Below are 25,104 nucleotides of genomic sequence, written 5' to 3'. Positions count from 1 at the left end.
ACATACATTGTTATGCCTGTCATTCGAGTGATACATGCACCAGCGGTATCATCGTGCCCCCAGTTCAAGAGTCGGTGAATATGTACTGTCCTGTCGCCAGGTCGATCTCAAAGTGTGCCATCAGTACAGTGGGATGCCATACATACAGATTTATGATTGGTCGAATCAATCCTGTAACCCCTCGTTTTGTATCGGATTTGAAATAGCGACATGGGGTAAGGTTTCAATCACCTTATATCAGTACATGAGGATGGGGGACATCTCATATCGAGATGAAAGGTGATGGGCATAAACTGTATTCTTATAATCCACGATGATGTGATATACGATGTTGTCATGCCAATGTCATCCCTCCCACTCACCACACTTTCATCCTTTGGCAGCTCGACCACAGCGTCATTTCACATCTGGACCTGCGGTGATGTCTTTGAAGGTGGCCATGCTGCTTCTGGCCGTCCTGGCTGTCCTTAGCGTCGTAGAAGCAGCGACATCTCTTCCTGAAACATGCAGCGGCGGTGGTGCATTCAGTCTCTACCGTCGCCAATCGGGGTGCGCGGTGGGCAACTGCGAGTGCTTCCCCATTCTGTTTGAGTGCAGTCCCTTGGCGCGCGATGGCTTGGGTGAATGCTCACTCTCTCGTACGTAGCCTCTGGTCCCAACAATGCTCCTCGTTCTCACTACCTTGAATTGCAGACACTGGCTGGATCGTGCTCATTGTTGCGATCGCGCTCAACCTGGTCGTGCCCGTCGTGGCCTTCCTCATCCATTTGGTGCACAAGAAGAGCGCCAAGGAAGTCACGGGGCGCGAAGACCACGTCCAGACGGACCTGGAAGCAACCAGCGGCCAGCGCAAGTACATGATCAACTTGGCGCAGTTCCGGACGATTGTCCCCGACACTGTCTTTGGCTTGGACCAAGCCCCCAAGATCTTTATGGAAACCATGAACAAGGGGTGGGTACAGTCTCTCTGCTATGGCTTAGTGCTGGCGTTCATTCTCGCCATGGCGCTGCTCATCCCGCCGTTCAAAATGGACGAGTCGCTGTACCCGCTCACGCGCGACACGACCGTCCAGCTCAACCGGTCGGCGTACCGCATCGCATCGCACTCAGACACGTCCGTGCCCCCCGGCATCCGGTACATCTCGATCCAAGGCGACTTTTGCGGCGACGCGTCGTCGGCGCTTCTCGACCCGAATGGGAAGACCGCCCTCAACGTGTCGTACGAAGTGTCGTTCACAATCGATAGCAACTCAATATTTGACAACATTCACGGCCACAAGGTCATCGGGTGTGTGTGTGTGGCGGCCGCGTGCCGCATCGACGACGAGCAGTCCGACGACGGGTACGCCCCCCTCGTGTACTTCCCATGGTACCAGGACGCGCTGCATCCGCTGGACCTGCAAGCACAGCCACACTCGTTCGCGCTCTCGGGGGTGTTCCAAGTCGAGTCCAAGTTCAACCGCGCCGCCACCGTCCACCCGATCCCGCACCTGGCGTTCATCGCGCATCACTCGTACATTGAGCGCATCACGGGCTTGGTCGACCTCGGCGTGTTTGTCACGGACGTCGCGGCGCTGCTCGCGTGGATCGGACTCACGCGCGCCGCCAACGTCCTCCCCGAACGCCGTCTCATGTTCGTCATGCTCGTAGTCAATTTTCTCGGATCGTTCCCGGTCCTGTTTGTCGCGCAAAAGCTCGACCCGACGGCGTCGTGGCAGGACACTTACTTCTTCATGCACGCGTGGTCGGCGTGCGCCAGCGGAATTTGGCTGCTATGCCTTCTGTTTGCCCTGGACATGCAGCGGAAGCGGGTGTTTGGGTGTCGCTTCTACCTCGTCAAGCTCACGCTTGGCGCGGTCGTGCTGACGTCGTACATGTTTCTCTTCTACTCGGCCACGCTGCCCACCCAGTGGATCCAACTCACCAACTTCTTCCTCGCTATCCTCGTCGGCTCCATCTTTCGCGGCGTCATGGTGGACGTCCGCAACAAGCTCCGGTACGCGTCGTACGCCGACTCGCGCCCCCAGCAGCTCACCGCGCGCTTCCTCTACACGATCGCGCTCGCCGTCTCGTACGTGTTCTTCTTCGTCGCGCTGTTTGCCGACCCCGTGCCCCGGGTTACCAACTACCTGCCCAAGACCGCGCTGCTCACGGACACGGCGATCCAGGTGATCACCCGCAGCGCCACATGGGTACTTGTCATCATCTTTCTGCCGCCGTTGGCCGTGGACCCGAGCGTCTACTATACCCGCGCAGCATCGGCCCTGCCGCGCCTGACCCATGCGTCGAATCGCGAGTTTGAGCTGGCCCACCTCAAGCAAGCTACCCACAGCGGCGGCACCACCACCACCCCGACGTACCACCTGTCGACGCTGTCGTGGCAGGCACCACAAGCGTTTTGCGTCGAAACTGCCTGCGCCATGTACAACCAAGCGATCGGCGTGTACGACGAGCCCGTGCTTAACAAGGCCACGGGGCGCTACGACATGGCATCGCTGGAGCATTTTCACCAGGATGGACTCGAGTTTGTGGCAGAATTGTTTGACAAGGCCACCGACACGTACGGATGGGTGAGTCGCGGCGACAAGCGCGTCGTCGTGACGTTCCGGGGCACGCAAAGCGCGGCCAACACTGTCACAGATCTCAAGTACTTCTTCGCCGTGCCTACATGGGAATGCCACGACAAGCCAGACCTGGATAAGACCCGCGTGCACGTGGGGTTTTGGACGGCGTACATTACGGTGCAGCACCAGCTCAAGTCCATTCTCCGCGATACGCTCCAGGACATGGGCGACGTCCAGATCTACTTTACCGGTATGTGTGTGTGTGTGTGTGTGGCCACGTCATAATATGTACACGTTGACGCATGGATGATGATTCCGTGGGGTAGGACACAGTTTGGGCGGGGCACTGGCTACGCTGGCCGCGTTCGATATAGCCACGGACGCGACGTTCGTGTTGAAAGAGGAAGTGGTGCTCTATTCGTTTGGCGCCCCCCGCGTCGGCAACCACGTGTTTGCCAGGGCCTTCAAGGAGTACGTGCCGAATGCGTACCGCGTGTGCAACGACGGCGACGCGATCGTGGGCGCGCCCAAGCGGTCGGTGCAGCTGGCGTACTTTGTCAAGAGCTTGTGCTACAAGCACGTGGGCAAGGCCGTGCTGCTGTCCACACGTGCGCAAGGGGTGTTTGTGATCGAGCCCAATATTGTCGAAATGGCGTTCATGGCCGAGTTCCGATACAACGCACTCGCCCACTTGGGTGGCGGGTACCAAACGATGCTGGAAAAGGGCATCAAGTACACGATGCAGCCCAAGAACACTGCCACGGGCGAGAAGGCGCCGCTCTTATAGTAACGTAGCGACCTGCGGAAGGGTGTGGGACGCCGATGTAATAAATAATGCATGAGACGACAACAATTTTGATTTCAATTTTGGAGGTCTTCGTGTTGATTGGTCGAAACGCTCAATACATTGCCCTAGTATGAGCTTGCCAATTTCGAAATAATGGCGCGCAAGCAAAAGCGAACGGATGCCGACGACGACGATCTTGGCGGGTCCTTGGAGGAGACAATGGAGTTGTACCCGCAAGACAAGATTGCGGCATGGAAAGAAAAGTTGAAGAAGGATTGGCTGATGGAAGCGCCAGACGAGTTCTTTGCACTCCACAGTCTTGCCGCGAGCCTCCACCACGCAGATCCGTCGTGTGCGTCGTTCATGTGCTGGTGGTACATAATCTAACGACTCGTAGGTGCATTTGCTGCGTCCCTTGGCGTTGAATTGACCGGTCCATTCGACCTGCTCTCGGCAACCACCATGCGTGTGGACAAGCATGTATATGCACACACATATCCAAGGATCGTCGAATCATGGCCCATGCTGGTAGGAATACCTCCACGGGCGATGCTACTACGACCCGCCTGAAGTGATCTCAGTCATGCGTTCGGGGTCGACGTCATTCGGGTACTTCAGGTACGATGCATGATCGCATTGTTCCGTGTACTTCACCCTCATGGTGTTGCCATTCCCATCATGCAGAGATGCTCCGTCGCAAGTTCCTACCTATGTCGTGCAAGGAAGTTCGTCGACTGTACACATACCCACTCCAACACAATCACATTTTGTAGTTTCATCTTCATGGGTTTTGTAGGGATCGTTTGAATTGGTCGGGGCCAGCCTCGCCCAAGTGCTGCTCGATTTGATCGAAGTGGCAGCCGCCCCCCATCCCCACCACGCAATGATTCGAGCATTCTTAACGACTCAATGCGAGTGTTCGGCACTTCCACCCAAATCCAAGCGACGCAAGACGACATCGTTGGCGTCTCCACATCGCGATGACGCTCAACGCCGACGCTCAGCCGACCAAGTAGCGCCGACGTTGAGCGGACTCGGGATCGTTGTGCCTGTCCATGCCAAGTCCCGCGTAGGGTATCGCGATCTTCCACTCATGGGCAATGCACTACGCAAGCTTCTGGAAGCGCCGGTGCGCGGCAAAGCCATCGACGACCTCATCACACGTGCGACGATTGCCTGCGACGAGTGCGACTTTGGCACGGCGCTGCAGCTCGGCTTGGATCTGTGGACGCAAGGCGCCAAGTTCGAGGGCGAGGCCGTGGGGCTCATGGAGAGTGCGTACATGATGTTGGGTCGCGGCGCGTTTGGTGTCCTCGCGCGTCGCCACATTGAGCACCGCAACGTAGACCACTGTAAAAACTAGGGGAATAAGAACTGATTGTGAAACTGTCAAGCGTTACTTTTGTGAAACTGTCAACATGCTCGCGCGACTTGGCGGGCCGTCGCAGGCGCGGAAGAAGTACGAGGAAGTGCTGCTACTACCTCGGAAACAACTGCAGCACATGGACTTGTCGCCACCCAAGCCAAAGGTCGCGACGTCGTCGCTGGAGGGCGAACATGGCTCGGGTGTAATCAAGCGAAAGGAACTGTCCGATGACGAGAACAATGCCATATGGCGTCGGTGGAAGGACAAGAAGGATGCGGAACGGCGGCGGCGGCGGCAGGCCAAGCCAGCGATGTCCGACCAGGAGCTGACTCCTCTGGTCGAGCAAACCGTCGAAGAGTCGAGTACGAACGCCATAAGTATGGGTGTCGAGGAGAGGGGGTTGGCTCAACGGGGAGGCGTTGTAGAAGCGGAATTTCTCAAGTGGAAGCAAAAGAAAGACGGCGAACGGCGACGGGAAAAGCAGCGGAAGCGAGAGATGCAAGCGTCCTGGGGTATATGCATCAACTATGTATCGTGTCATGTCGTAGTACAGCTCAGTGTCAATTCTCATGTCGACAGAGCGCGAGAAGGAACTTCATCGACTGGCACTTCAAGGTACAATATGCGAATCCTACAGTACATGATGACGACACAATGTGTTGCCATAGAGAAACCACCACCGTCACATCCGTTCCCGGCACTGCATCCCACCCAGCAACATCCTAGGAAACCCAAGGTCGACCCCGTTCGACTGCAGCAAGTCCAAGAGAAAGTAGGTTCAACCCCCTTCACTGCAATTGCCTTGGAGTGACGGGTCGTTCGTAGGTCCTAGCATCTCCGTATGCCAAGCCCAGTCGACGGCGGCCGCCGCCGCATGGAGGCTGCGTGCTGCCCCAGCTGGCCAAGGTTTCCGTTGCCACTGAGACGACTCGACCCGTGACGTCGTGCCGCTCTGCAGAGAGTCGGCCGTCCACAGAAGCATCGGCGATGTTCATCGAAGCGCCTGCCGTGGACATTGAACCGAGTTTAGAATTGCAACACTTTCCGTCGTTGCCACCACCGTGTAGCGGTAGCTCGTCATCTCGGCCTCATCAGCGCAGCTCGAATGAAGACGTGGCGACGTTGCCACCACTGCTGTCGGCGCTGACCTTGTTGGAGCGACGGGACGAAGATGAGAGAGACGTGGATCCGTCCCAGGTGTTCCCCAAGTCCGACGACCGTGGTGACGACGAGTATGGCGATATTTATGAAGACGGAGGGCATGTTCATTTAACAGCACCGCCACCACCTGTTCAAGAAAGGGACGCGACGTCGCGCGGCACGACCAGTGGGTATGGCAGTGAAACGTGGGAGTAGGACAATGTAGCTAAGTATTTAAGACCTCCATTTGAACGGTGGAAGGGGGGAGGGAGATGCAACGGCCTCCTATCGCGGCTATTCTGTCTCTACTTGGAGTCCTTTCCGCCCTTGCCCTTGTACACTTGCTTGCCACTGGACCACGGCACGTAGTTGTGCTTCCACATGTGCTTGATTTGGCGCTTCATGGTCAGCGTGAACAGCAAGATGAAGTACATGAGCAAGATGGGCCAAAACACCTACAAAGTAAGCGTCAGTCAGCACGGAAGTACACACTGGGAGGAGGAGAGCATACTGGGACGTTGAACACTTCGAAAAATGTCAGCAGCGTCGCCATGAACGTCGCCTTCGTGGATGTATACCAGAACTTAAACTCCGGCACGCGACGACTAAATGGACGGAACTCTTCGCTGTTGGTCGACGGAAGCACAGGGCCCTCCGTTTCGGGGTCGATCTACAGTGTACATGCGGTTAGCCTCGGTAGAAAGACGTCTGGGCGATGGTACATACCTGCGGCGAAAGGAACCCAATGAAGAGGTTGAGCAAGTAGATGCCCAACCCGTAGGTGATGATGTGGAAGGCATTCAAGTAGTAGACGCGGACAATGTACGAGGTGAGCAGCACGGCGGACGCAATCCACCGGCCGTACACGTATATTGTCGATTGGTCCAACACGTGCTGCCACTTTCTGCATCATCGAGTCAGACATGCGACACACGAAGTCCATGGGCAACATACCTGCCGAAAGATGCGAACACGCGCTCCAGAAAGGCCGGTTCCGTCAACGATTGCGAGTCCCCCCCGCTGGCATGTGATCCTGGTCCCATCTTGGCGGCTAAGGTGGAAACTGAGGCTGTCGAGTTACAAGTTTGCTGGTGGATGATGATTGGTTTAAATCCAAATCGACAGCCAATCCAATGGCATCACTATTCAGAACCCTAAACAAAGATCTGTACTCCCTGGAAGTTACCCTAATGAATTGAAAAGCCTTATTTAACATGACTTGGTTGCTGAAGTGAAAAGATCTGTCGCGAAGTCCGCCTTTCCGGATGATCTTTTGTATCCGGACCACCAACTGCCTGTGGTGAGAAAGGCTTCATTTCGAAGATCGCTGTTGCCATGAACCACGTCGTGAAAACTGTGCGCCAATCCACCAAGCATGCGAGCACGCGTGCATTCTCCAGCAAGGTCGCGTTGCCTGACCTCCCCTACGATTACAACGAGTTGGAACCCGTGATCTCTGCCAAGATCATGGAATTGCACCACAACAAGCACCACGCTGCCTATGTGGCCAACTACAACACCCTCACGGAACAGTATGCGGAAGCCCAGGCGAAGAACGACGTGTCCAAGCTGATTGCGTTGCAACAAGGCATCAAGTTTAACGGCGGTGGACATGTGAACCACTCCATCTTCTGGACGAACTTGGCCCCGCCCAAAAAGGGCGGTGGAGGTGAGCCCACTGGTGCATTGAAGGCAGCGATCGAAAAGGAATTCGGGTCGTTCCATGCGTTCAAGACCACGTTTAGCGCCCAAACGGCCGCCGTTCAAGGCAGCGGCTGGGGGTGGTTGGGCTACAACCCGACCCAAAAGCGTGTGCAATTTGCCGCGTTGGCGAACCAAGATCCCATCAGCACGGTCGGCTTGATTCCGCTCTTGGGCGTGGATGTGTGGGAGCATGCGTACTACTTGGATTACAAGAACGTCCGCCCCGACTACCTCAAAGCCATTTGGGAAATCGTGAACTGGGACAACGTCGAGGAACGATTCAACGCTGCGTCCAAGTAAAAACCACGGCGCAGTTTGCTTAGTATATTGCGTTGAACGAATTGAAAGTGATAAGCTGGTTGGGTTGTAACGTTATCTGTCAGACTATCGTCATGGTTTGGACCTTTAGACACGACACATAAGCAGTGTGGTCGCCAGTTTTTCTAGGTAGAAACTGTGACGACCACGTATACGACGTACTCGCGCCTGCGCTGGTCGAGTACGTATTCCCTATCGGGTAGAGTGCCGTGTTGACAGCAACGAGGAATGAACGATCTGCACAAGTCCCGTTGCTTTCAGCATGTTACGCAGCCACGCTTCAATGAACTTTTTAACTTCGACTCGATGCACAGCTTCATGTTCATTCACGCCAGTACTTATGTACTACCTACGGTGTAGTACCTCGCAGGTTTACAACCTTCTGGCGGGTGTTATGCTAACGTTACTGTAACGTTAGAGTTAGCGTAACCCTCAACACGACCAACTGACGTGGCAAGTTCCAGTGGTTACACCGGTAGAGCGGATGTAACTGCCTTTCGAAAGACAGAAGGATTTGGGTTTCCACTGTGAAATGTCCGACATTTCCGGTCCCTTGAAGTCGAATAAACTACTTCAGGTATGACGGCTAAGCCACCCGGATTGACTTTGCGCTTGAAAGCCGAAGACGCGGCGAAGAAAGCCAAGGCGACTCGCGCCAATGCCGTCATATTTGGCATTCCCGTCGCTATCGTCTTGCTTGCCATTTGGTTGAGCTCGCTGTCCGTCGATTCTGGCTCGTTGCTATCAGATTGGACACGCCGTTGGGTGGACGACCTGGCGGCGACTCTCATCCCATCGCAGAATGCCGGGTGGCTGCCCGACGTCGCCGACCAAAAGCAGCGCGGCGACATCCTCGTGGAGGCCAACCACTTGCAACCAGCCCTCGTGTATTACCACAACGCCCTCAAACTCGCCGCCCAGCACGACCACAACAAAGCCGCGACCCCCGACGAATCGAAGCGCATGCGGTCACACCTGGCCAACAGCATGGCCATGACGTACGTCAAGCTGGGCAACGACACCCAGGCTGCGACATGGTACAAGCACGGGCTCGATGTCGACGACAACAACGCCGAGCTGCACTACAACTACGCCAACCTATGTGTTCGACAGGAGAAGTGGGTGCCAGCGGAAGCGGTAAGTCCTACGTTTCCTGGTGTTCCTCGAGGAAGCCGCCATTAGTGGTTCTCACTGCTGTCGCTTGTTTGAATACCTACCTAGCACTACCGCAAAGTCCTCGCGTTAAAGCCGCTGAATCCCCCAGCGATGCTATCGCTGGCGTACGTGCTACAACAAGAAGGCGCCTTGGACGAAGCCCGCACGCTGCTCCTCGAAGCTTGGGACCTCGACAACACGGACGCGGACATCGCGGCACAGCTCGGATACCAGTACATGGCCGAAACCGACGTTTCGAACGCCCTGGAATGGCTCAACACGGCCGCTGACATGGGTCACGAAGAAGCGGCGCTTCAGCGGAACGAACTCCTCTCTGCGTGGATGCGGACGCAGGAACAAATGACGGCCGGTGCCACGCAGGGATCTCACGATGGAGACACGATGACGCTTGAGGAACCTGTACTTTAAGCCATCGTTAGATCGAAAAACTCCAAGACATGAACCGCACATTGTATTTGACCAGTCGATTAAGAACATTCATCTCCAACTCGGCAGTGGTCGGCCCTGTCCCGTCACTGCCTTTCCCCTGCGCATTTGTCTTCTCTGTTCCCTCGTATCTGCCTGGAATGGAGCCATCATCTAGCGAAATCCTGTAACCTGTTTCCTGGATCATATACAACGTTCGTTGGTGGCCGGCCGCGCTGACTACTCGAGGGCACCTGTGGGGTTGAAGGCTAAAGGTGAAAAGAGATAGAAAGAGCTTGGCGTTCGCTCAAAATAACCACTGGTTCCCGACGGATCGCATATTGGTGGCTGTCCGGTCAAGCAATACAGCATAATGATTGGCCGGAGAAGGGTTGTCGGACAAAACATCACGATTTCATTGGCTATTGAGACTAGGACATCTTGTGAGATCTGGTGTGCACTTCCTATGACCACAATTAGCTCAAGCATTCTGATTGGCTCGATCTACCTTCGACAAATTCGAAGTTGGCGAAGCGCAGGGAAGTGCCTTTTTTTACTTGAAATTAGTATGAAGGCTGTCTAGTGGTAAGAGTGCAAATACATAACTATAATACATGCTTACATTTCTATATGAATATACATGAGGTACTTTTCACTTTGAATATAAATGACAAGCTTACAATTGGTTAGAAAGCGTAAATATTGCATGTGAGATATTACTCATCGCTCACTACCGATGTCGGTGGAAGCCGTTTAGCGCATGGAAGAACTATGGCGATGCAGCCAAGCTGATGGATGTCCTATGAAGGTCCAAGCATGTACAACTCATGGGTATATTCGTCGTCGTGGCGCTAGATTCACGTGTGCCTTGAGTGAACATACCGGTATAGGTGCAACAACATACAGTCTCGCTGAATCCGTTACGAGGTTCCCCACAATCCGCAGATAGAAATGGACCCATTTCAGTCGTAGCCACCTGACAATCTATTATGTTGGACAGCGTTTAGGGCAAGGACGTTACTGTGTGGCTTGGGGTGACAGTCCTAATTTCAAGTGTTAATTTCGGACTCAACTTTAGCCGATCCATGGCTGATCTTGTGGAGGTTTTTGTTTCATTCTACAAAATGCCACGAGGGAAGCGCACTGCCAGCGACAGCTCTGACGCGACGAGCGCCAAGAAGGCCACCCACACCAATGCTCTCCTGGCTGCGGACGACGTCGAGAAGGCAACGCTGCACTTTGAAGACGGGACCTCCATCCCCGGTGTGTCGTTTGGTGCAAAGACGTCTATGAGCGGTGAAGTTGTGTTCAACACGGGCATGGTCGGCTACCCCGAAGCGTTGAGTGATCCATCGTACAGCGGCCAGATCCTTGTGCTGACGTTCCCTCTCATCGGTAACTACGGCGTGCCGTCCCAAGAGATTGACGAATATGGCTTGCCCAAGAACTTCGAATCGAGTAAAGTGCAAATTTCCGGGCTCATCGTGTCCGAGTACTCGTTCGAACATTCGCACTGGAATGCCGTGACGTCGTTGGGCGACTGGTTGAAGGCTCACAACGTGCCGGCGCTGTTTGGGCTGGACACGCGCATGATCACCAAGAAGATCCGTGAACATGGCTCCCTCCTGGGTAAAATCGAGTTCCCCGAGCACCCGATCAAGATTGAAGACCCGAACAAGACCAACCTTGTCGCCAAGGTATCCCCGAAAGAAGTCAAGGTATACAACAAGGGCGCGTCGCCCAAGATCCTGGCATTCGACTGCGGCATGAAGCACAACATCGTGCGGTATCTGCTGTCCAAGGGTGTGGAGCTCACGGTCGTGCCGTTCGACTACAACTTGGCCAAGAGCAAATTGCCGTACGACGGCATTTTCATCTCGAACGGTCCAGGCGACCCCGAAATGGCCGACGCCACGATCCAGTCGATTCGATGGGCGATCCAGCAAGAAGGCGCCAACCTCAAACCGATCTTTGGCATCTGCCTCGGCAACCAAATCCTCGCGCTCGCCGCCGGCGCGACCACATACAAGATGAAGTACGGGAACCGCGGGATGAACCAGCCATGCATTGACATGCGCACCACGCGATGCTACATCACCCCCCAAAACCACGGGTTCGCCGTCGACACGGCCAGCTTGCCCGCGGGGTGGAAGACGTTCTTCATGAACGCCAACGACCACTCGAACGAAGGCATCATCCACGAGTTCAAGCCATTCTTCTCGGTGCAGTTCCACCCCGAAGCATGCGGCGGGCCCACGGACACGGCGTTCCTGTTTGACATGTTCCTAGACAAGGTCAATGGCCACCCCTCCAAGCTGACGCTCATGGACACATCTCTGTACGACCGCCCCGTGTTCCGCAAGGTCGTGCTGCTCGGCAGTGGTGGGCTCAGCATCGGCCAAGCTGGCGAGTTCGACTACTCGGGGTCGCAGGCGATCAAGGCCCTCAAGGAAGAAGGCATCCAAGTGATTTTGGTCAACCCGAACATCGCGACCGTCCAAACATCCAAGGGCTTGGCCGACAAGGTGTACTTTGTGCCTGTGCGGGCGTCCACGGTGCTGGAAATCATCAAAAAGGAGCGCCCCGACGGCATCCTCGTGTCCATGGGCGGCCAGACCGCGCTCAACGTCGGGATCGAGCTCGAGCAGAGTGGCGCATTGGCGGCCAACAACGTCCGCGTGATGGGCACCCCCATCTCGGTAGTCATCGACACGGAGGACCGCGAGCGCTTCAGTGCCAAGCTGGCCGAGATCGGCGAGACCATCGCCCTCAGCAAGCCGGCCAAGACGGTGGAAGACGCCGTGGCCGCCGCCAACGAGATCGGGTACCCCGTGCTCGTCCGCGCCGCGTTTGCGCTGGGCGGGTTGGGCTCTGGCTTTGCCGAGAATGACAAGGAGCTCCGCGCGCTGGCCAAGAAGGCGCTGCACGGCGCGGGCAACAAGGTCGGCGACCGGCAGATCCTGATTGACCAGGACCTTCGCGGGTGGAAGGAGGTCGAGTACGAAGTCGTGCGCGATGCCAAGAACAACTGCATCACTGTGTGCAATATGGAGAACTTTGACCCCCTCGGCATCCACACGGGCGACTCGATTGTCGTCGCGCCGTCTCAGACCCTCAGCAATGCCGAGTACTTCAAGCTTCGATCCACGGCGCAAAAGGTTGTCCGCCATCTTGGCATTATCGGCGAATGCAACATCCAATACGCGCTGGACCCGCACTCAGAGCGGTACTGTATCATCGAAGTGAACGCGCGGCTGTCGCGCAGTTCCGCGCTCGCGTCCAAAGCGACGGGGTACCCGCTGGCGTACGTGGCGGCCAAGATTGCCCTCGGTATCGACCTCGTGAACATCAAAAACAGCATCACCAAGACAACCACGGCTTGCTTTGAGCCGAGTTTGGACTACTGTGTCGTCAAGATGCCCCGATGGGACTTGAAAAAGTTCAACCGCGTGTCCAACGACCTCGGCAGCTCCATGCTCAGCGTCGGCGAAGTGATGAGTGTTGGTCGTAACTTTGAAGAGTGTATTCAAAAGGCAGTTCGGATGGTCAACCCCAACTTGGATGGACTGAACGCACGCCCAGTCGACTACACGGCGGACAAGGCCGAGATCGAGACGAACCTGAAGAAGGCGACGGACGAGCGGCTGTTTTACGTGATCGCGGCGCTCGATGCCGGCTACACGATCGACCAAGTGCACGCGTTGACCAAGATTGACCGGTGGTTCCTCTCCAAGTTGCAGCACATTTCTGGCCTCCGCAAGGGTATGAAGACCCTCGGGTCGCTAGACAAGCTCAGTGTGAACAACTTCAAGACACTGAAAACGTATGGCTTTTCGGATCGCCAGATCGCGCATGAAGTCGCTAGCACTGAGCTCCAAGTCCGCAACCGCCGCAAGTCGTTTGGCGTGGTGCCGTTTGTCAAGCAGATCGACACGCTCGCGGCAGAGTACCCGGCGCAGACCAACTACCTGTACATGACGTATTCAGGCATGGAGGACGACATCCCCATGGACGACCACGGCGTGATGGTGCTCGGGTGCGGCGCCTACTGCATCGGGTCGTCGGTCGAGTTTGACTGGTGCGCCGTGTCGGCAGTCCGCACCCTGCGCGAACTCGACTACAAAGCCATTGTGGTCAACTACAACCCCGAGACGGTCAGTACCGACTACGACGAAAGCGACCGGCTGTACTTTGAAGAGCTCAGCTTTGAGCGCGTGCTGGACATTTACGACCGCGAAAACGCGCACGGTGTGATAGTATCTGTGGGCGGCCAAATCCCCAACAACTTGAGCATGCCGCTGCACAAGATGGGCGTCCGGCTGCTCGGGACGTCAGCCGAGTCGATCGACAAGTGCGAAGACCGCAACAAGTTTAGCGCGCTGCTCGACAAGATTGGCGTGGACCAGCCCAAGTGGACTGAAGTCACGACGACGACGGCCGCGGAAGCGTTTGCCCGCGAGGTGCAGTACCCCGTGCTCGTCCGTCCGTCCTACGTGTTGTCGGGGGCGGGTATGATTGTCACGTCGTGCGAGGCCGAGCTTCGCGACTACCTCAACAGCCCCAACGTGGCCACATCCAAGTCGATTTGCATCTCCAAGTTCATCCTGAACGCGAAAGAAGTCGAGTTTGACGGCGTCGCCAAGGACGGCCACATCCTCAACTATGCCATCTCGGAGCATGTCGAGAACGCCGGCGTGCACTCGGGGGACGCAACGCTCGTCCTCCCGGCGCAAAAGCTGTACGTGGCTACGATCAAGCAGGTCAAGCGCATCGCGTCGGCCATCGCGCGATCGCTCAACATCACCGGACCGTTCAATATCCAGCTCATGGCCAAGGAAAACGAAGTCAAAGTGATCGAGTGCAACCTCCGCGCGTCGCGAACGTTCCCGTTCATTTCCAAGACGTTCGACTTGAACTTTATCGCGCTGGCGACCCGCGCCATGCTCGGACTGGCCGTCAAGCCCGTGCCCATTGCCCTAATCGACATTGACTATGTGGCTGTGAAGGCGCCGCAGTTTTCCTTCACGCGGCTGCACGGGGCCGACCCGACGCTCGGCGTCGAGATGGCGTCGACGGGCGAAGTCGCGTGCTTTGGCACAGACATGCACGAAGCGTTCCTCAAGGCATTGCTGAGTGCTGGCTTCAAAATGCCCAAGGAGCAAAAGACGATCTTGCTGTCCATTGGCAACGACGACATGAAGCGGGAGTTCTTGGACAGCGCCAAGATCTTGGACGAGCTCAAGTACAACCTGTTTGGCACGCCCGGCACGGCCGCGTTCCTCCAAGAGCATGGCGTCAAGTGCGAAGTGCTGTACAAGCCGAGCGGCAAGGACGCCAAGGGTGCCGTGGACGGCGCCGTCGAAGCGATCAAGAACAACAAGATTGAGATGGTCATCAACGTTCCCGATGGCGGGTCGCAGCAGGAAGTGTCGGACGGGTACCTCATCCGCCGCGCGTCGGTGGACTTTGGCGTGTCGCTCATCAACAACATCAAGTGCGCCGTGCTGCTGGTCCAGTCGTTGGAAAAGGTCAAGAAGCTCGAGATCTGCCACATTGGCGAGTACTATGCCATGCCTACCCTCGGATGGAGCACTGGCAAGAGCCTCCTCGCCCGCAAAATGTCTATTTGCTAATTATCCTAACAACCTATATAAACACCGTCAACATATAAGCAAAGCACTTGACACCGACTACAGTACTGACTGTATCGCATGCTGCTGGTTCTTTAGAGGAGATATATCGTATGTGGTGGTACAGTATGATTATCACTTGTTAGAACGTATACTCCTTGCCGGGGTGGTTGAGTGGCGGGAGACGGCGGGTACTTCCGGCGCCGTCGAGCAGGTTGGCACTTGTCTGCTTGGCCGCGACGCCCGTGGACGGGGCGTAAAAGTCGGTGACGGACACGCGCTCGTGGTCGGCGTCGGGCACTCGCTTGAGCTTCCACTGCCGGTACAAGATGAAGCCTTGGCGGATCACAAGGAACAGCACCACGAGCCCCTGCAGCGACAAGATGACGTACCCCACGACCGTGCGGGCGGTGGGCGGCAGCTCCACGACGGCCGACAGCAAAAATGCCGTGAGCGCGAGGGCGGCGATCTTCATGACTGTGATGAGGGTGGTCGCGGCCTGGACGAACTTGGCCAGATGGGGCTGGCGGACTTCGAGGTACAGCACGAACACAACGTGTAGTCCCACGAGCACGAGCACCTGCGCGACGCCCGGGAGGTTGGACATGCCGGTGGTGATGCCCACAAGCAGCGCCAGGAGCATCTTGACGATAAAGAAGAACCGGTTGGCAAAGTTGTACTCGTCGTAGAGACACCCATATCGCCGGTGCACGGGCTTGTCAAAGTGATCTTTCGTGCCAATGTCTGTGATGTCGTGTTCGTGTTGCCGCACGACAAGGTACCCATACACGATCGTGCCCACGGACAACACCAGCAGCGCCGCAATGGCCTAGGTTTTCACGTTAGTAAGCCGAGTAGTACGTCTAGTAGGCTACTAGGAACGTACCACAAATACACTGACACCCCACGCATGCCCCGAGTCGACGGCGCGCGTGATCTCATATGTGCCCGTGACGCCGATTGCATACTGCGCCACAATCCCGAGAAACATGCACGCGCCGACGCCTCGATCAACCATTTGTTCGCGATATGTTGGAAAGTTGCGGGAGAAGGCGAGCCCGACCAACAACACAGCCGCCAGAAGCACCCCAATGGCCCCCGCGGCCACGCAGATGCCCATGAGCGTCACGTAGAACAGCTGATCCGGACGGATGCCCACGGTGGCGGCGTAGCGCTCCATGCCCGACATCGAGTTGTCGGCCACGACTGCCAGCGACCGGGCCTTGGTCGACGACGCGGTTTGTGGCGGGGACCTCGCTGCTTCCCACGTGAAGAACGTAAACTGAAACGCCGACACGGACGCCGCCACAATGCCCATGGGGGGCGGCAGCCGCTCGATGTTGAGTTGGCTAACACTCGTGACGAAGCTCGCCATGTCGAGCAAACTCACGGCGACGCTGAGCGACGCTGCCGATCCAGCGGCGGCCGCCGCCCCACCGGACGATATCACGGCCGACGACGTCGTCAAGGACGTGACGGCGACTGCGGACGCCGACGTGGCCACGCCAAAGTACGTGGCGTACTGGGTGACGGTAGCCGTGAACGACGCGACAGACTCGAGGGGGGTGCGGGGGGCCCAGCCCTGTTGGGGCGTGAAGTCCGCCGCGCGGGCCTGCTGCTTCTTGGCATCCTGGATCCGGTTGTCCAGGTCTTGCTTTGGGTTGGTCGACTTGTCGGTGGGGGGGACGTACGCCGGGCACGAGCACCCGCCGGCGGACGCGCACGTGTCGACGACCGTCATGGAAAAGTTGTGGAAGTCGACGATATTCTGCGTGCGGGTATTGAGCTGGTTGGTCGTGGCCGGATTAAACCACTGGGAAAAGTTAAAGTGGGCGTAGATGGCGCTTCCAAACCCAGGCAACGCCGTTGAGTACGCCCACTCGTTGTTGATACACGACGGGAACGCGCAAGTGGTCAAGCAGGACGCGACGGTCACGGCAGGCAGCGCCACGTCGCCGCGGTAGGTGGCGCAGGCGGCGTGGAGGACGGCGGCGTCCACGTCCAGATCTGCCAAGGACGGGATGGTATGTATATATATTTGTGGAGAATGCATGGTACAGAGGCATATATATAAATGTACCGTGTCCACCACAGGTCAAGTTGCTGGTGATCCATTTGCCGTAGAACGCGGCATCGCATGCAAACGCAACCGTGTCCGTGCCAGTACCGAGCCGCCGGCGGCGAGACGAATCCGGTGACGACGGGGAGGTCGATGGCGGCGGTGCTTTGGTCGTGGTCGCAGATCTCAACGTCGTGGTGGGGAGCGGTGTCGACGCGGGGAGCGGTGCCGACGTGGGGAGCGGTGTCGACGTGGGGAGCGGTGTCCACGCGGGGGGGTTGTCTGTGGTAACGGCGGTGGGCGCTGGGGTGGTTGGTTCGTCATCGGGAGGTGTTGAGGTGGTCAGTACTGTAGAGAAGGTCGTTGGTGGTGCAGTGCTCTACATGCACCAAGGGTTGAGCATCGCATGATCATCGTGATGAGGAAGAAGGTGGATCGTACGGTGGGAAGCGGGGACGGCGCAATGGACGTGGTTCGGCGGCTGGTTGTTGTGGGTGGTCCGATGATGATGTCGGTAGCATTCGACGAGTTCGAGGTGTTGACAGCGTTGTTAGCGAGGATTTCGTCCAGCACCTCGTTGAACTCGGTGGTCACGAGGGCGGACGTGAAGACAAAGGAGCACTGGACGGAGGTCGGTGCATTGTTGGTGGAGGAAGGAGCAGGCGACGAGATGATGCTTGTCATCAACGCGGTGGGAGGAGCGGTCGAGGAGAACGAGCGAGTCGTGTTGGGCGTCGCCGACGGCGTCAGCCCGCTTGGCTTGGTGGTCGGGACACGAGAGGTTGTAGTGGAAGTGGCGCTTGTTGTAGGCTTTGACGTCACCGAGGCCGACGTGGTGTTTGGCGTGGCAGGATCAGGGGGGGTGGTAGGCACATTGGTGGTCTGCGGTGCCGACGTGGTCGTCGTGGCAGCCTTTTCCGTGGCGGGAAAGGACACAGGTCCTGACGTCACCTCCTGATCGGTATCTAGTGATGGCAACTGCTCTGCCATCACTGTGGCGGACGCAGCCATGACCACCAGGACAACGGCAGCAGCGGCGGTGGATACCTTCATCGTTCTTAGAATGTAAGAGGGTCGCCGCCTAAACCGAATCTGCTTGAATCACCTCTGACAACAAATACCTTGCGACTTTTGACGGATACGACCTGCGTCTTTAATGGAAGTTGGCACTAAAACCCGTATATTACAATACCCTGTGTCATATTATGTTCAATTATATACCCAGTAACGTTAGCTAACCGTCTCGGCTTTGCACGTTCGGCGTCTCGCCAATCATCCGCATGTGTGATATTTGTCATACAAACATCAAGTACAAAGGATGAGACAGGCTACCTTGTCTACCAGGTCGCCACGTCATACTCTTGATCTTGCTATTGGGAATCGTCAAAGGGCAAAGTAACGAACGTTAAGGATCTGCCATATACTACTACTAGTACTACTAGTTAGTCGGCTACTTGGTTTGCAGCACGCCGGCGGCAATCAGTTTTTCAATCTTGGCCATCACGCCGGCGTTTTGTAAATGGCGCTGGGCCGCCTTCGGGTCCGTCTGGAAGTCGTTCAGCACGTTTTGCATCACCGGGTCGCGCAGAATCGCTTGGATTTCAGGATCGGCCATGCCGTGCGCCGCTCGTTCCGTGTCCGTTTCCCCGGCCTTCAACTCCACGTTAGATCTTTCAACGTTTCAACCATCCTCATCTAGGTAGTACCTGGATCTTCGACTGCACGCTGTACAGCCCTTCCTTGCACTCTTGGTTAGTCGGGTCCAAGTCGAGGCCCTTCTGGTACGACTCCATGGCTTTGTGGTACTCCTTCATGAAGAACTGAATCGCGCCCATGCGGCTGTACGCCTTGACGTAGGTCGGATCAAGCGACAGCGCCTTCTCGCAGTCCGCCTTGGCGTCGGGGAACGACGTCAGCTTGGTCAGCGCCGCCGCGCGGTTCGCATAGTACACGGCGTTGGTCGGGTCGCGCTTGATCGCTTCAGAGTACGCTTCGACTGCCTTGGGGAAGTTGGCCGCCTTGAAGTAGTCGTTGCCGAGGTTCTTGGCCTCCAGACCCTTGTCCACATCCAAGTACGCCAACTCCTTGGCCTTCTTGAGCTTCTTCTGGGCGTCCTTCACCTTGGCTTCCACTTCCTTGGTGCGGTGCTCCACTTGCGCATGTTCAAATGCATCGATCGCATTGGTCAAGTTCTCTTCCGTCTCGCCTTGCTTGATGTATGCCGTCGCAATGCGCACATATGCCTTCGCAATCAACGAATAGTCGGCGCGGTATTCCCGACCCACCTCCACGGCTTTCCTATTCAAACATCATTGGATTCTATATACATATATCAACGATATATATACAATACAATTGAAATACTAGATATTAATAGAAAGAGAAATATATATATATACCAAGGCACTTGGATACTCTTGATATCGAATGACATTTCATGGATGTACGTACTTGCACTGGACAATGCACTGGTCGTAGTCCTTGAGCTCCAAATAGACCGCGGCCAAGTTGGACAAGTATGACATGTTGGTCGGGTCCTTCGACAATGCTTCTTCGTAGGCGGCAATGGCTTCGGGGAACTGCTTCTGCTTGTACAACGCGTTGCCGCGGGCCTTGGCTTCGTCCGCGGCCTTCCTACCATTCCATTTGCCTCGTGTTAGAACGATGGAAATGCAACAAGACGACGACAGCGTACTTGTTGGCACGGATGGCCTTTTCTTCGTCGGTCACCTCCTCCTCAAACACTTCCGCAGGCGCCGCGGGCGCGGTGTCCTGCTTGGGCGTAGGCGGCGTAAAGTCAGCCGACGCGGACGTTTTTTCGTCTGGCCGCATCATGCCGCCAAAGCCCAGCAGTTCCGCAAACACAGTCATCATGCGCTGGTCGCTCATGTAGTCGTTGAGTTTGTTGGGGTTTTGTTGCACGTCTTGCAACTTGCGCACAAAGTCTGGGTCTTGAAGGAACGCGCGGGTGCGCGGGTTGGTCGCGAGCTTGGCAAACATGTCCGGGCCAAACGCGGCGGCCATAGGGTTGGAGCCCGACGACGTATCAATCGCCTTCTTCACTTCTTCCAAGCCCCCGACACACGCAGAATTGTTGGGCTCCTTCGCCAACCCTTCTTCGTACGCCGCCAAGGCTTCGTCATACTGCTTGAGCGAGTGCAAGGCAGCGCCCTTGCGCGCGTACCCCTTCCCCCAGTCGCCCTTGACGGCAATGCAGCTTTCCGCGTCCTTCAACGCCAATTCAGCGTTGTCGTCGCTTAAGTATGCGGCACTGCGGTTCGAATAGTACACGTGGTTGGACGCGTCCAACGCAATCGCTTTCGTGTAGCATTCGATGGCTTCCGCGTTGTTCTTGGCCGAGAGAGCGGCATTGCCCTTCGCCTTCCATTGTTCAGCCTACGCAGATACACATGAATTAGCTCATGCTTCCTCCATGCATCATCATCGTGCACACGTTGCAGGGGGAGCTTCTACCTCCGACGACATGGCTGCTCCTTTCTCTGTCAGTTGATAGCAAAATGGAAATAATGTGGAAATCTGGCCACCCCTTTCAATCGGTGGGATAACACTTTAGCCAATCAAATCGCTAGATTTGAGTTTTAGCCAATCATTTCTCTTCGTTGGCCAAATTGAACTCGCCAGGGCGAAATTTCGAGAAACATCCAAAGGGAGCTTCCATGAATTACGAAGCCAAGAAGCAGGATGGGAACACCGATGGTCGAGGCACATGAACCATTCATTATCAACACATTACGTCGTTAGAATGCAGATATCTACGCTTGCGCCCTAGTCATAGTTGTCACGCCTGTTGCGGCGCTTGCGTGCTTCCTTCTCCAACCGCGTACGTGCGTGGTGTTTGCGAGTGGATGCGTCCAGTGGCGGCGACGTCGTGAATCGATTGTCAATCTCGGGATCTCCGACGGAGCTCAATTCGTCAAAGCGTTCGGTGGTGGCGGCGCCACGATCAGCGCGTTTCGACGGGCAGACCATGGGTTTGCCAGGTGCCTCGTCGTCGTTCGAGAGTCTGCACGCCGACACGTCTACCTTCAAGAACACCAACGCTTCCTCAACATCTTGTCGGTCGGTGGCAGATAACGAGTCCATGAAACCAAAGTTCTTGAGTCGCAATCCCTTGAGAACATGTTCAAACGCCCGAGGGCTCCAGTCAACAAAGATTCTTGGTCCTATACAATCGTACCAATCATGCTATGCGAGCTCGCGCGACGATATAGTTTGGAATGCATATTCATACCTGCGGACGACGAACGACCTGCCAGGAGCTCGTGGAACAACGTGTGGCCGCACCCCAACAACGTCGCATTCGTCGTAGCAAACCGAGTGCCTCCGACGTTGACCTCCACCACGCCAGGGTGCCCGTTGTAGCCGCGGTGGTGATGCCCATGGTGGTGGGGACAGAAATCATCATCGTGGCGATGGTGGTGATGCCCATGGTGATCGTGGTGATGTCCATGGTGGTGGTGGTGATGTCCATGGCGATGGTGGTGATGTCCATGGTGATCGTGGTGATGTCCATGGTGGTGGTGGTGGTGAGGACGGAAATCGTCGTCCTCATGATGATGGTGATGATGGTGATCGTGGTGATCGTGGTGATGGTGGGGAGAGTACTCGTCATCATGATGGTGATGATGGTGGTGAGGATGGCGATGGTGATGCCCATGGTGATGGTGGCGATGGTGGCGGTGGCAAGGGGGGCCATGCCACAAGAAGATGGCACCGACAGCGAGGACGAGAAGGGCGAGGCCGACTTTGAATCCCCGACAAGGGCGGCGACACCACGGATGCGGCGGGTCCACGGGACGGAGCGGTGGACCGCGGGGCGCTTCCGGGATGCTCATGCGAACAGACGACGTCGAATAGCACAATGACCATCCTCCACCTCCTCGCCCCTTCCACGCCCTTTCGTAGCGACCTTCCACAGAAAGTTGAAACGTTCTCCGCCGCCTTCTGTTGTTCCGACGATGCCATTGGGCATGATACCCCCCTATACCTCCCTATGGCACCCCCCCTCTACTGACCCCGTGGAGCTGCCCCCTCACCCCCCACAACCGTACGGTGACAATAATAGAGAGTATTACACTGTGCAATGCGTGCAAGCTGGAGCATGTACGATATATCATCTACGGGTGGCTACGCCCTAGATACCGGTAGTACGTAGTAGTACTGCACTGTGGAGATGAATATATATATATATATATATATATATATAGCGCGACAGAATATTGTGCCAGCCAGAAGGGTTGATGTAAACCACGGCGCCGTTTCGCTTTCCAAAAAGTGAAACGGTTTTCGTGGCGTCGACTTTTACTGGGCATTGCGTGCGGCGAGCACGATTGATCGCCAATGATGCACGCGAACGACATTCTGTTCTGCTCCACACTCCAAGGGTGCGTCTTGGAGCTCGGGTGCGACCTCGTGGATGCATTCGAGTCTCCACGCCACCGTCATGGGGGAGATACAAGTCGTAATTTTAACACAGCCGTTGGCCCGGCATCCAACGGCGACGTGTTCAGCGACGAAAGCAACGACAAAGACACCAGGAATGACCACACGAAGCCGCAGCAGAGGACTGTTACACGACGGTAGACTCGATCCGAACATGAACTCTTCCTCGATGGCATGCGTATGCACGGCCGGTCTTGGAAACTCATTGCCGGGAATGTCAAGTCGCGGACGTTGACGCAAGTTCGAACCCATGCACAGAAATACTTAGCCCTTCAGCTCCAGCAGCAGTTATTTGGTCGAAAGGTGTCGTGCACCACCAAACGCCACCAACGGGAATGTCAAGTCGCGGACGTTGACGCAAGTTCGAACCCATGCACAGAAATACTTAGCCCTTCAGCTCCAGCAGCAGTTATTTGGTCGAAAGGTGTCGTGCACCACCAAACGCCACCAAGCGAATCGATTCGACTCTGACCTCAACGACGACAGGCTCATATACATCAATCGCCATACGCGGCCGCAACGCCATGAGTTCATCCCCATCAAGCCGTTGTTTGTACCGAATATGACTGCACTGCACCGACGCACTAGCCAAAGATACACTCTAAGCCCTCGTGGAACTGTATATGAACCGGCAAAACTAAAGCAACTACGAAGCTAACCGCATTGCATTGCCATCGACGAGGAAGGAGTTCCACGGCACGGCCGCCACCTCCATCGCGTTTGGGTCCAACACTGCGTAACCTGTGCATGCACTCCAGAGCATTATTTATGTCCCGCCTGTCGTCGATTTGACAGGCTTGGTCGGTTGGTGGACGATTAAGATGCATGCGAACTTTAGCCGCATAGTAACGTTAGAATGAATGCTGCTCTACTGTAACATGGTAGTAATAGGAACTTTGGTGGCCCTCTACTACTGTACACCGCCATAAACTGAACCAGTAGTTACAGTACCGTCGCCGTGAAAAACCATCCAGGTCACAGCCAAACATGAACTTTAGTATTTATTACCTGCAAAGTGCAAGCAGCATGCTCATCCGTCTGTGCGACCCCTCGTCGACCACGCAACCCCCCCCCACAACTGTTTTCAACGTTTGAGATCACATCAACACTACATTACCGTTAAATTATTCTACGCGATCCGCTCCGCTTGGACAGGACTGACGCTCAACGCATCCGCGTCGCTGACTTTTTTGTGGCGAATACATAGCCCCTGCAATCGACCCGCGTGGTTGCACCCGTCCACCTGGCAGCGCTTGCCACCCCCGTGGCTGTAGCATGATCCGCCGACTTGGGCGCTTCGGGTACACCCCTCCACGTCGCAGCGGCGACCGCCGCCGTGGGCAATACAGAACCCACCCTTGTGGGCGCACTTGTGGCAGTCGTCCCACTTGCAGTAGATCCGGCTTCCGTTCTTGCCGCCCCCATGGCTGTAGCAGGTGCCGCCCGCTTGCGCGCTCTTCCCGCAGCCGTCGATGGCGCACCGCCGGCCACCGCCATGACTGATGCAGAACCCACCCTTGTGCGCGCACTTGTGGCACTTGTCCACTTTGCAAAAGTGTCGCCCGCCGTGGTCCATACAAACACCCTTGCGCTTGGCGGCTTTGGAGCATCCGTCGAAGCTGCATGGCCTCAACGACACTATTTTCCGCGTCTTCGGGGTCGTTTCGGCAGTTGTGAACGTCGACGGCAGCCGTGTGACGGGGGAAGGTGGCGTCGGGACAACGCCACAGTGCGCCAAGCACAGGCCTAGGATCTTGGCGTACTTGGCGCAATGGTCACGACTGCACATGTGATAGTTTGACAGGGACTCGCCGAAGTGAGAATGAAGTGGCCGTAAGACTAACATAGGGGGGATATGATAGGCAGATGCTCGTTGGCAGCGTAGTGGCAAGTGACCGCCGTTCCATCGGGGCGACGGGAAGTGGTGGTGTAGGGTTGCCGTGGGCTGCGAGTGCAGGAATGAGGCAGTCGTCGTGCTTGGCATGGTGCAAAGAGATTGAAAAGTGCGACGTGTATCACGCCACACTGCATGGGTGGTAGGTAGTACAAGGTGCGTTCGAAATACTTATATGCTTGCCATAAGGTGGAGACAAAAGTGATAACATTTGATCGCTTGTGCTTCTTGGACTGGCACTCAGCCCAAACGACGCATCCTATAGAAGCCACAAGTGTATTTGAACCCGACGTCATGTTTTCATGAACATCACCCACACCCATGGTTCATGTTGTCACAAGGCCTGTTCACGGGGACACGCACGCTCCACGTGGAATTCAATTGATTTTCGCCGACTCATCACCTACATAATGCCCCAAAACGTTCATGTAAACACCCAGTGTAGTAGTTTCCTGTACTATGTTCAACTTGCCATGATGATGTTTACCCCAACAGCGATGTTCTTGTGAAGGGTCATATGTACCAAGGAGGGGAAACATGGGGGTGGATAATATGTTGCCGTGGACATACAATCCAGTTGTTAAATCGCTCCACTACG

The 25,104-nt window shown here is 56.1% G+C and overlaps 12 protein-coding genes across 14 annotated transcripts; 7 read left to right on the top strand and 5 right to left on the bottom strand.

Annotated features, from left to right (window-relative positions):
• The first annotated feature begins 287 nt into the window (after positions 1–287).
• H257_05789 (hypothetical protein) lies at positions 288–3,429 on the top strand. 3 transcript variants are annotated; one of them, XM_009830761.1, is made up of 3 exons: positions 288–638; positions 694–2,814; positions 2,891–3,429. In XM_009830761.1, the coding sequence occupies exons 1-3, from the start codon at positions 329–331 to the stop codon at positions 3,349–3,351; spliced, it is 2,892 nt and encodes a 963-aa protein (XP_009829063.1). In that variant the 5' UTR covers positions 288–328; the 3' UTR covers positions 3,352–3,429. The 3 variants fall into 3 exon arrangements, with proteins under 3 accessions (XP_009829063.1, XP_009829064.1, XP_009829065.1); XM_009830762.1 differs by having other exon boundaries at positions 694–3,429; XM_009830763.1 differs by having other exon boundaries at positions 288–2,814.
• A 75-nt stretch (positions 3,430–3,504) lies between these two features.
• H257_05788 (hypothetical protein) lies at positions 3,505–4,744 on the top strand (the record flags this gene model as incomplete). The annotated part of the gene is made up of 5 exons (XM_009830760.1): positions 3,505–3,703; positions 3,749–3,831; positions 3,884–3,969; positions 4,036–4,087; positions 4,148–4,744. The coding sequence occupies 5 exons, from the start codon at positions 3,505–3,507 to the stop codon at positions 4,712–4,714; spliced, it is 987 nt and encodes a 328-aa protein (XP_009829062.1). The 3' UTR covers positions 4,715–4,744.
• H257_05787 (hypothetical protein) lies at positions 4,742–6,073 on the top strand (the record flags this gene model as incomplete). Its single annotated transcript, XM_009830759.1, has 5 exons — positions 4,742–5,094; positions 5,143–5,229; positions 5,297–5,332; positions 5,386–5,489; positions 5,543–6,073. Exons 1-5 carry the CDS (start codon positions 4,770–4,772, stop codon positions 6,071–6,073), a joined length of 1,083 nt encoding a protein of 360 aa, XP_009829061.1. The 5' UTR covers positions 4,742–4,769.
• Positions 5,768–6,932, bottom strand: H257_05786 (hypothetical protein). The gene is made up of 4 exons (XM_009830758.1): positions 6,812–6,932; positions 6,584–6,761; positions 6,369–6,527; positions 5,768–6,312 (listed from the first exon to the last, which is right to left on the bottom strand). Exons 1-4 carry the CDS (start codon positions 6,898–6,900, stop codon positions 6,163–6,165), a joined length of 576 nt encoding a protein of 191 aa, XP_009829060.1. The 5' UTR covers positions 6,901–6,932; the 3' UTR covers positions 5,768–6,162.
• A 243-nt stretch (positions 6,933–7,175) lies between these two features.
• On the top strand, positions 7,176–7,948 carry H257_05785 (hypothetical protein). The gene has a single exon (XM_009830757.1). It carries the CDS (start codon positions 7,193–7,195, stop codon positions 7,859–7,861), a length of 669 nt encoding a protein of 222 aa, XP_009829059.1. The 5' UTR covers positions 7,176–7,192; the 3' UTR covers positions 7,862–7,948.
• A 379-nt stretch (positions 7,949–8,327) lies between these two features.
• H257_05784 (hypothetical protein) lies at positions 8,328–9,728 on the top strand. Its single transcript, XM_009830756.1, has 2 exons — positions 8,328–9,016; positions 9,101–9,728. The coding sequence occupies exons 1-2, from the start codon at positions 8,459–8,461 to the stop codon at positions 9,461–9,463; spliced, it is 921 nt and encodes a 306-aa protein (XP_009829058.1). The 5' UTR covers positions 8,328–8,458; the 3' UTR covers positions 9,464–9,728.
• An 856-nt stretch (positions 9,729–10,584) lies between these two features.
• On the top strand, positions 10,585–15,151 carry H257_05783 (carbamoyl-phosphate synthase, large subunit; the record flags this gene model as incomplete). The annotated part of the gene is made up of 1 exon (XM_009830755.1): positions 10,585–15,151. The coding sequence occupies one exon, from the start codon at positions 10,585–10,587 to the stop codon at positions 15,091–15,093; it is 4,509 nt and encodes a 1,502-aa protein (XP_009829057.1). The 3' UTR covers positions 15,094–15,151.
• An 81-nt stretch (positions 15,152–15,232) lies between these two features.
• H257_05782 (hypothetical protein) lies at positions 15,233–18,245 on the bottom strand (the record flags this gene model as incomplete). Its single annotated transcript, XM_009830754.1, has 4 exons — positions 17,591–18,245; positions 17,171–17,528; positions 15,977–17,097; positions 15,233–15,919 (listed from the first exon to the last, which is right to left on the bottom strand). Exons 1-4 carry the CDS (start codon positions 18,200–18,202, stop codon positions 15,233–15,235), a joined length of 2,778 nt encoding a protein of 925 aa, XP_009829056.1. The 5' UTR covers positions 18,203–18,245.
• Positions 18,246–18,520: 275 nt separating this feature from the next.
• On the bottom strand, positions 18,521–20,674 carry H257_05781 (hypothetical protein). The gene is made up of 5 exons (XM_009830753.1): positions 20,624–20,674; positions 19,845–20,545; positions 19,601–19,783; positions 18,856–19,447; positions 18,521–18,800 (listed from the first exon to the last, which is right to left on the bottom strand). Exons 1-5 carry the CDS (start codon positions 20,633–20,635, stop codon positions 18,600–18,602), a joined length of 1,689 nt encoding a protein of 562 aa, XP_009829055.1. The 5' UTR covers positions 20,636–20,674; the 3' UTR covers positions 18,521–18,599.
• Positions 20,675–20,816: 142 nt separating this feature from the next.
• On the bottom strand, positions 20,817–22,343 carry H257_05780 (hypothetical protein). The gene is made up of 2 exons (XM_009830752.1): positions 21,402–22,343; positions 20,817–21,333 (listed from the first exon to the last, which is right to left on the bottom strand). The coding sequence occupies exons 1-2, from the start codon at positions 22,003–22,005 to the stop codon at positions 20,936–20,938; spliced, it is 1,002 nt and encodes a 333-aa protein (XP_009829054.1). The 5' UTR covers positions 22,006–22,343; the 3' UTR covers positions 20,817–20,935.
• A 170-nt stretch (positions 22,344–22,513) lies between these two features.
• Positions 22,514–23,352, top strand: H257_05779 (hypothetical protein; the record flags this gene model as incomplete). The annotated part of the gene is made up of 4 exons (XM_009830751.1): positions 22,514–22,672; positions 22,754–22,852; positions 22,956–23,161; positions 23,256–23,352. 4 exons carry the CDS (start codon positions 22,514–22,516, stop codon positions 23,350–23,352), a joined length of 561 nt encoding a protein of 186 aa, XP_009829053.1.
• A 350-nt stretch (positions 23,353–23,702) lies between these two features.
• H257_05778 (hypothetical protein) lies at positions 23,703–24,765 on the bottom strand. The gene has a single exon (XM_009830750.1). The coding sequence runs from the start codon at positions 24,594–24,596 to the stop codon at positions 23,742–23,744; it is 855 nt and encodes a 284-aa protein (XP_009829052.1). The 5' UTR covers positions 24,597–24,765; the 3' UTR covers positions 23,703–23,741.
• Between the last annotated feature and the right edge of the window lie 339 nt (positions 24,766–25,104).

This window comes from Aphanomyces astaci (genome assembly GCF_000520075.1).
Source record: "Aphanomyces astaci strain APO3 unplaced genomic scaffold supercont1.11, whole genome shotgun sequence".
In the NCBI taxonomy this organism is placed as follows: Eukaryota; Oomycota; class Saprolegniomycetes; order Saprolegniales; family Verrucalvaceae; genus Aphanomyces; species Aphanomyces astaci.
The sequence above is the reverse complement of the archived record's forward strand: the minus strand, read 5'-3'. Positions and strand labels throughout refer to the sequence as shown.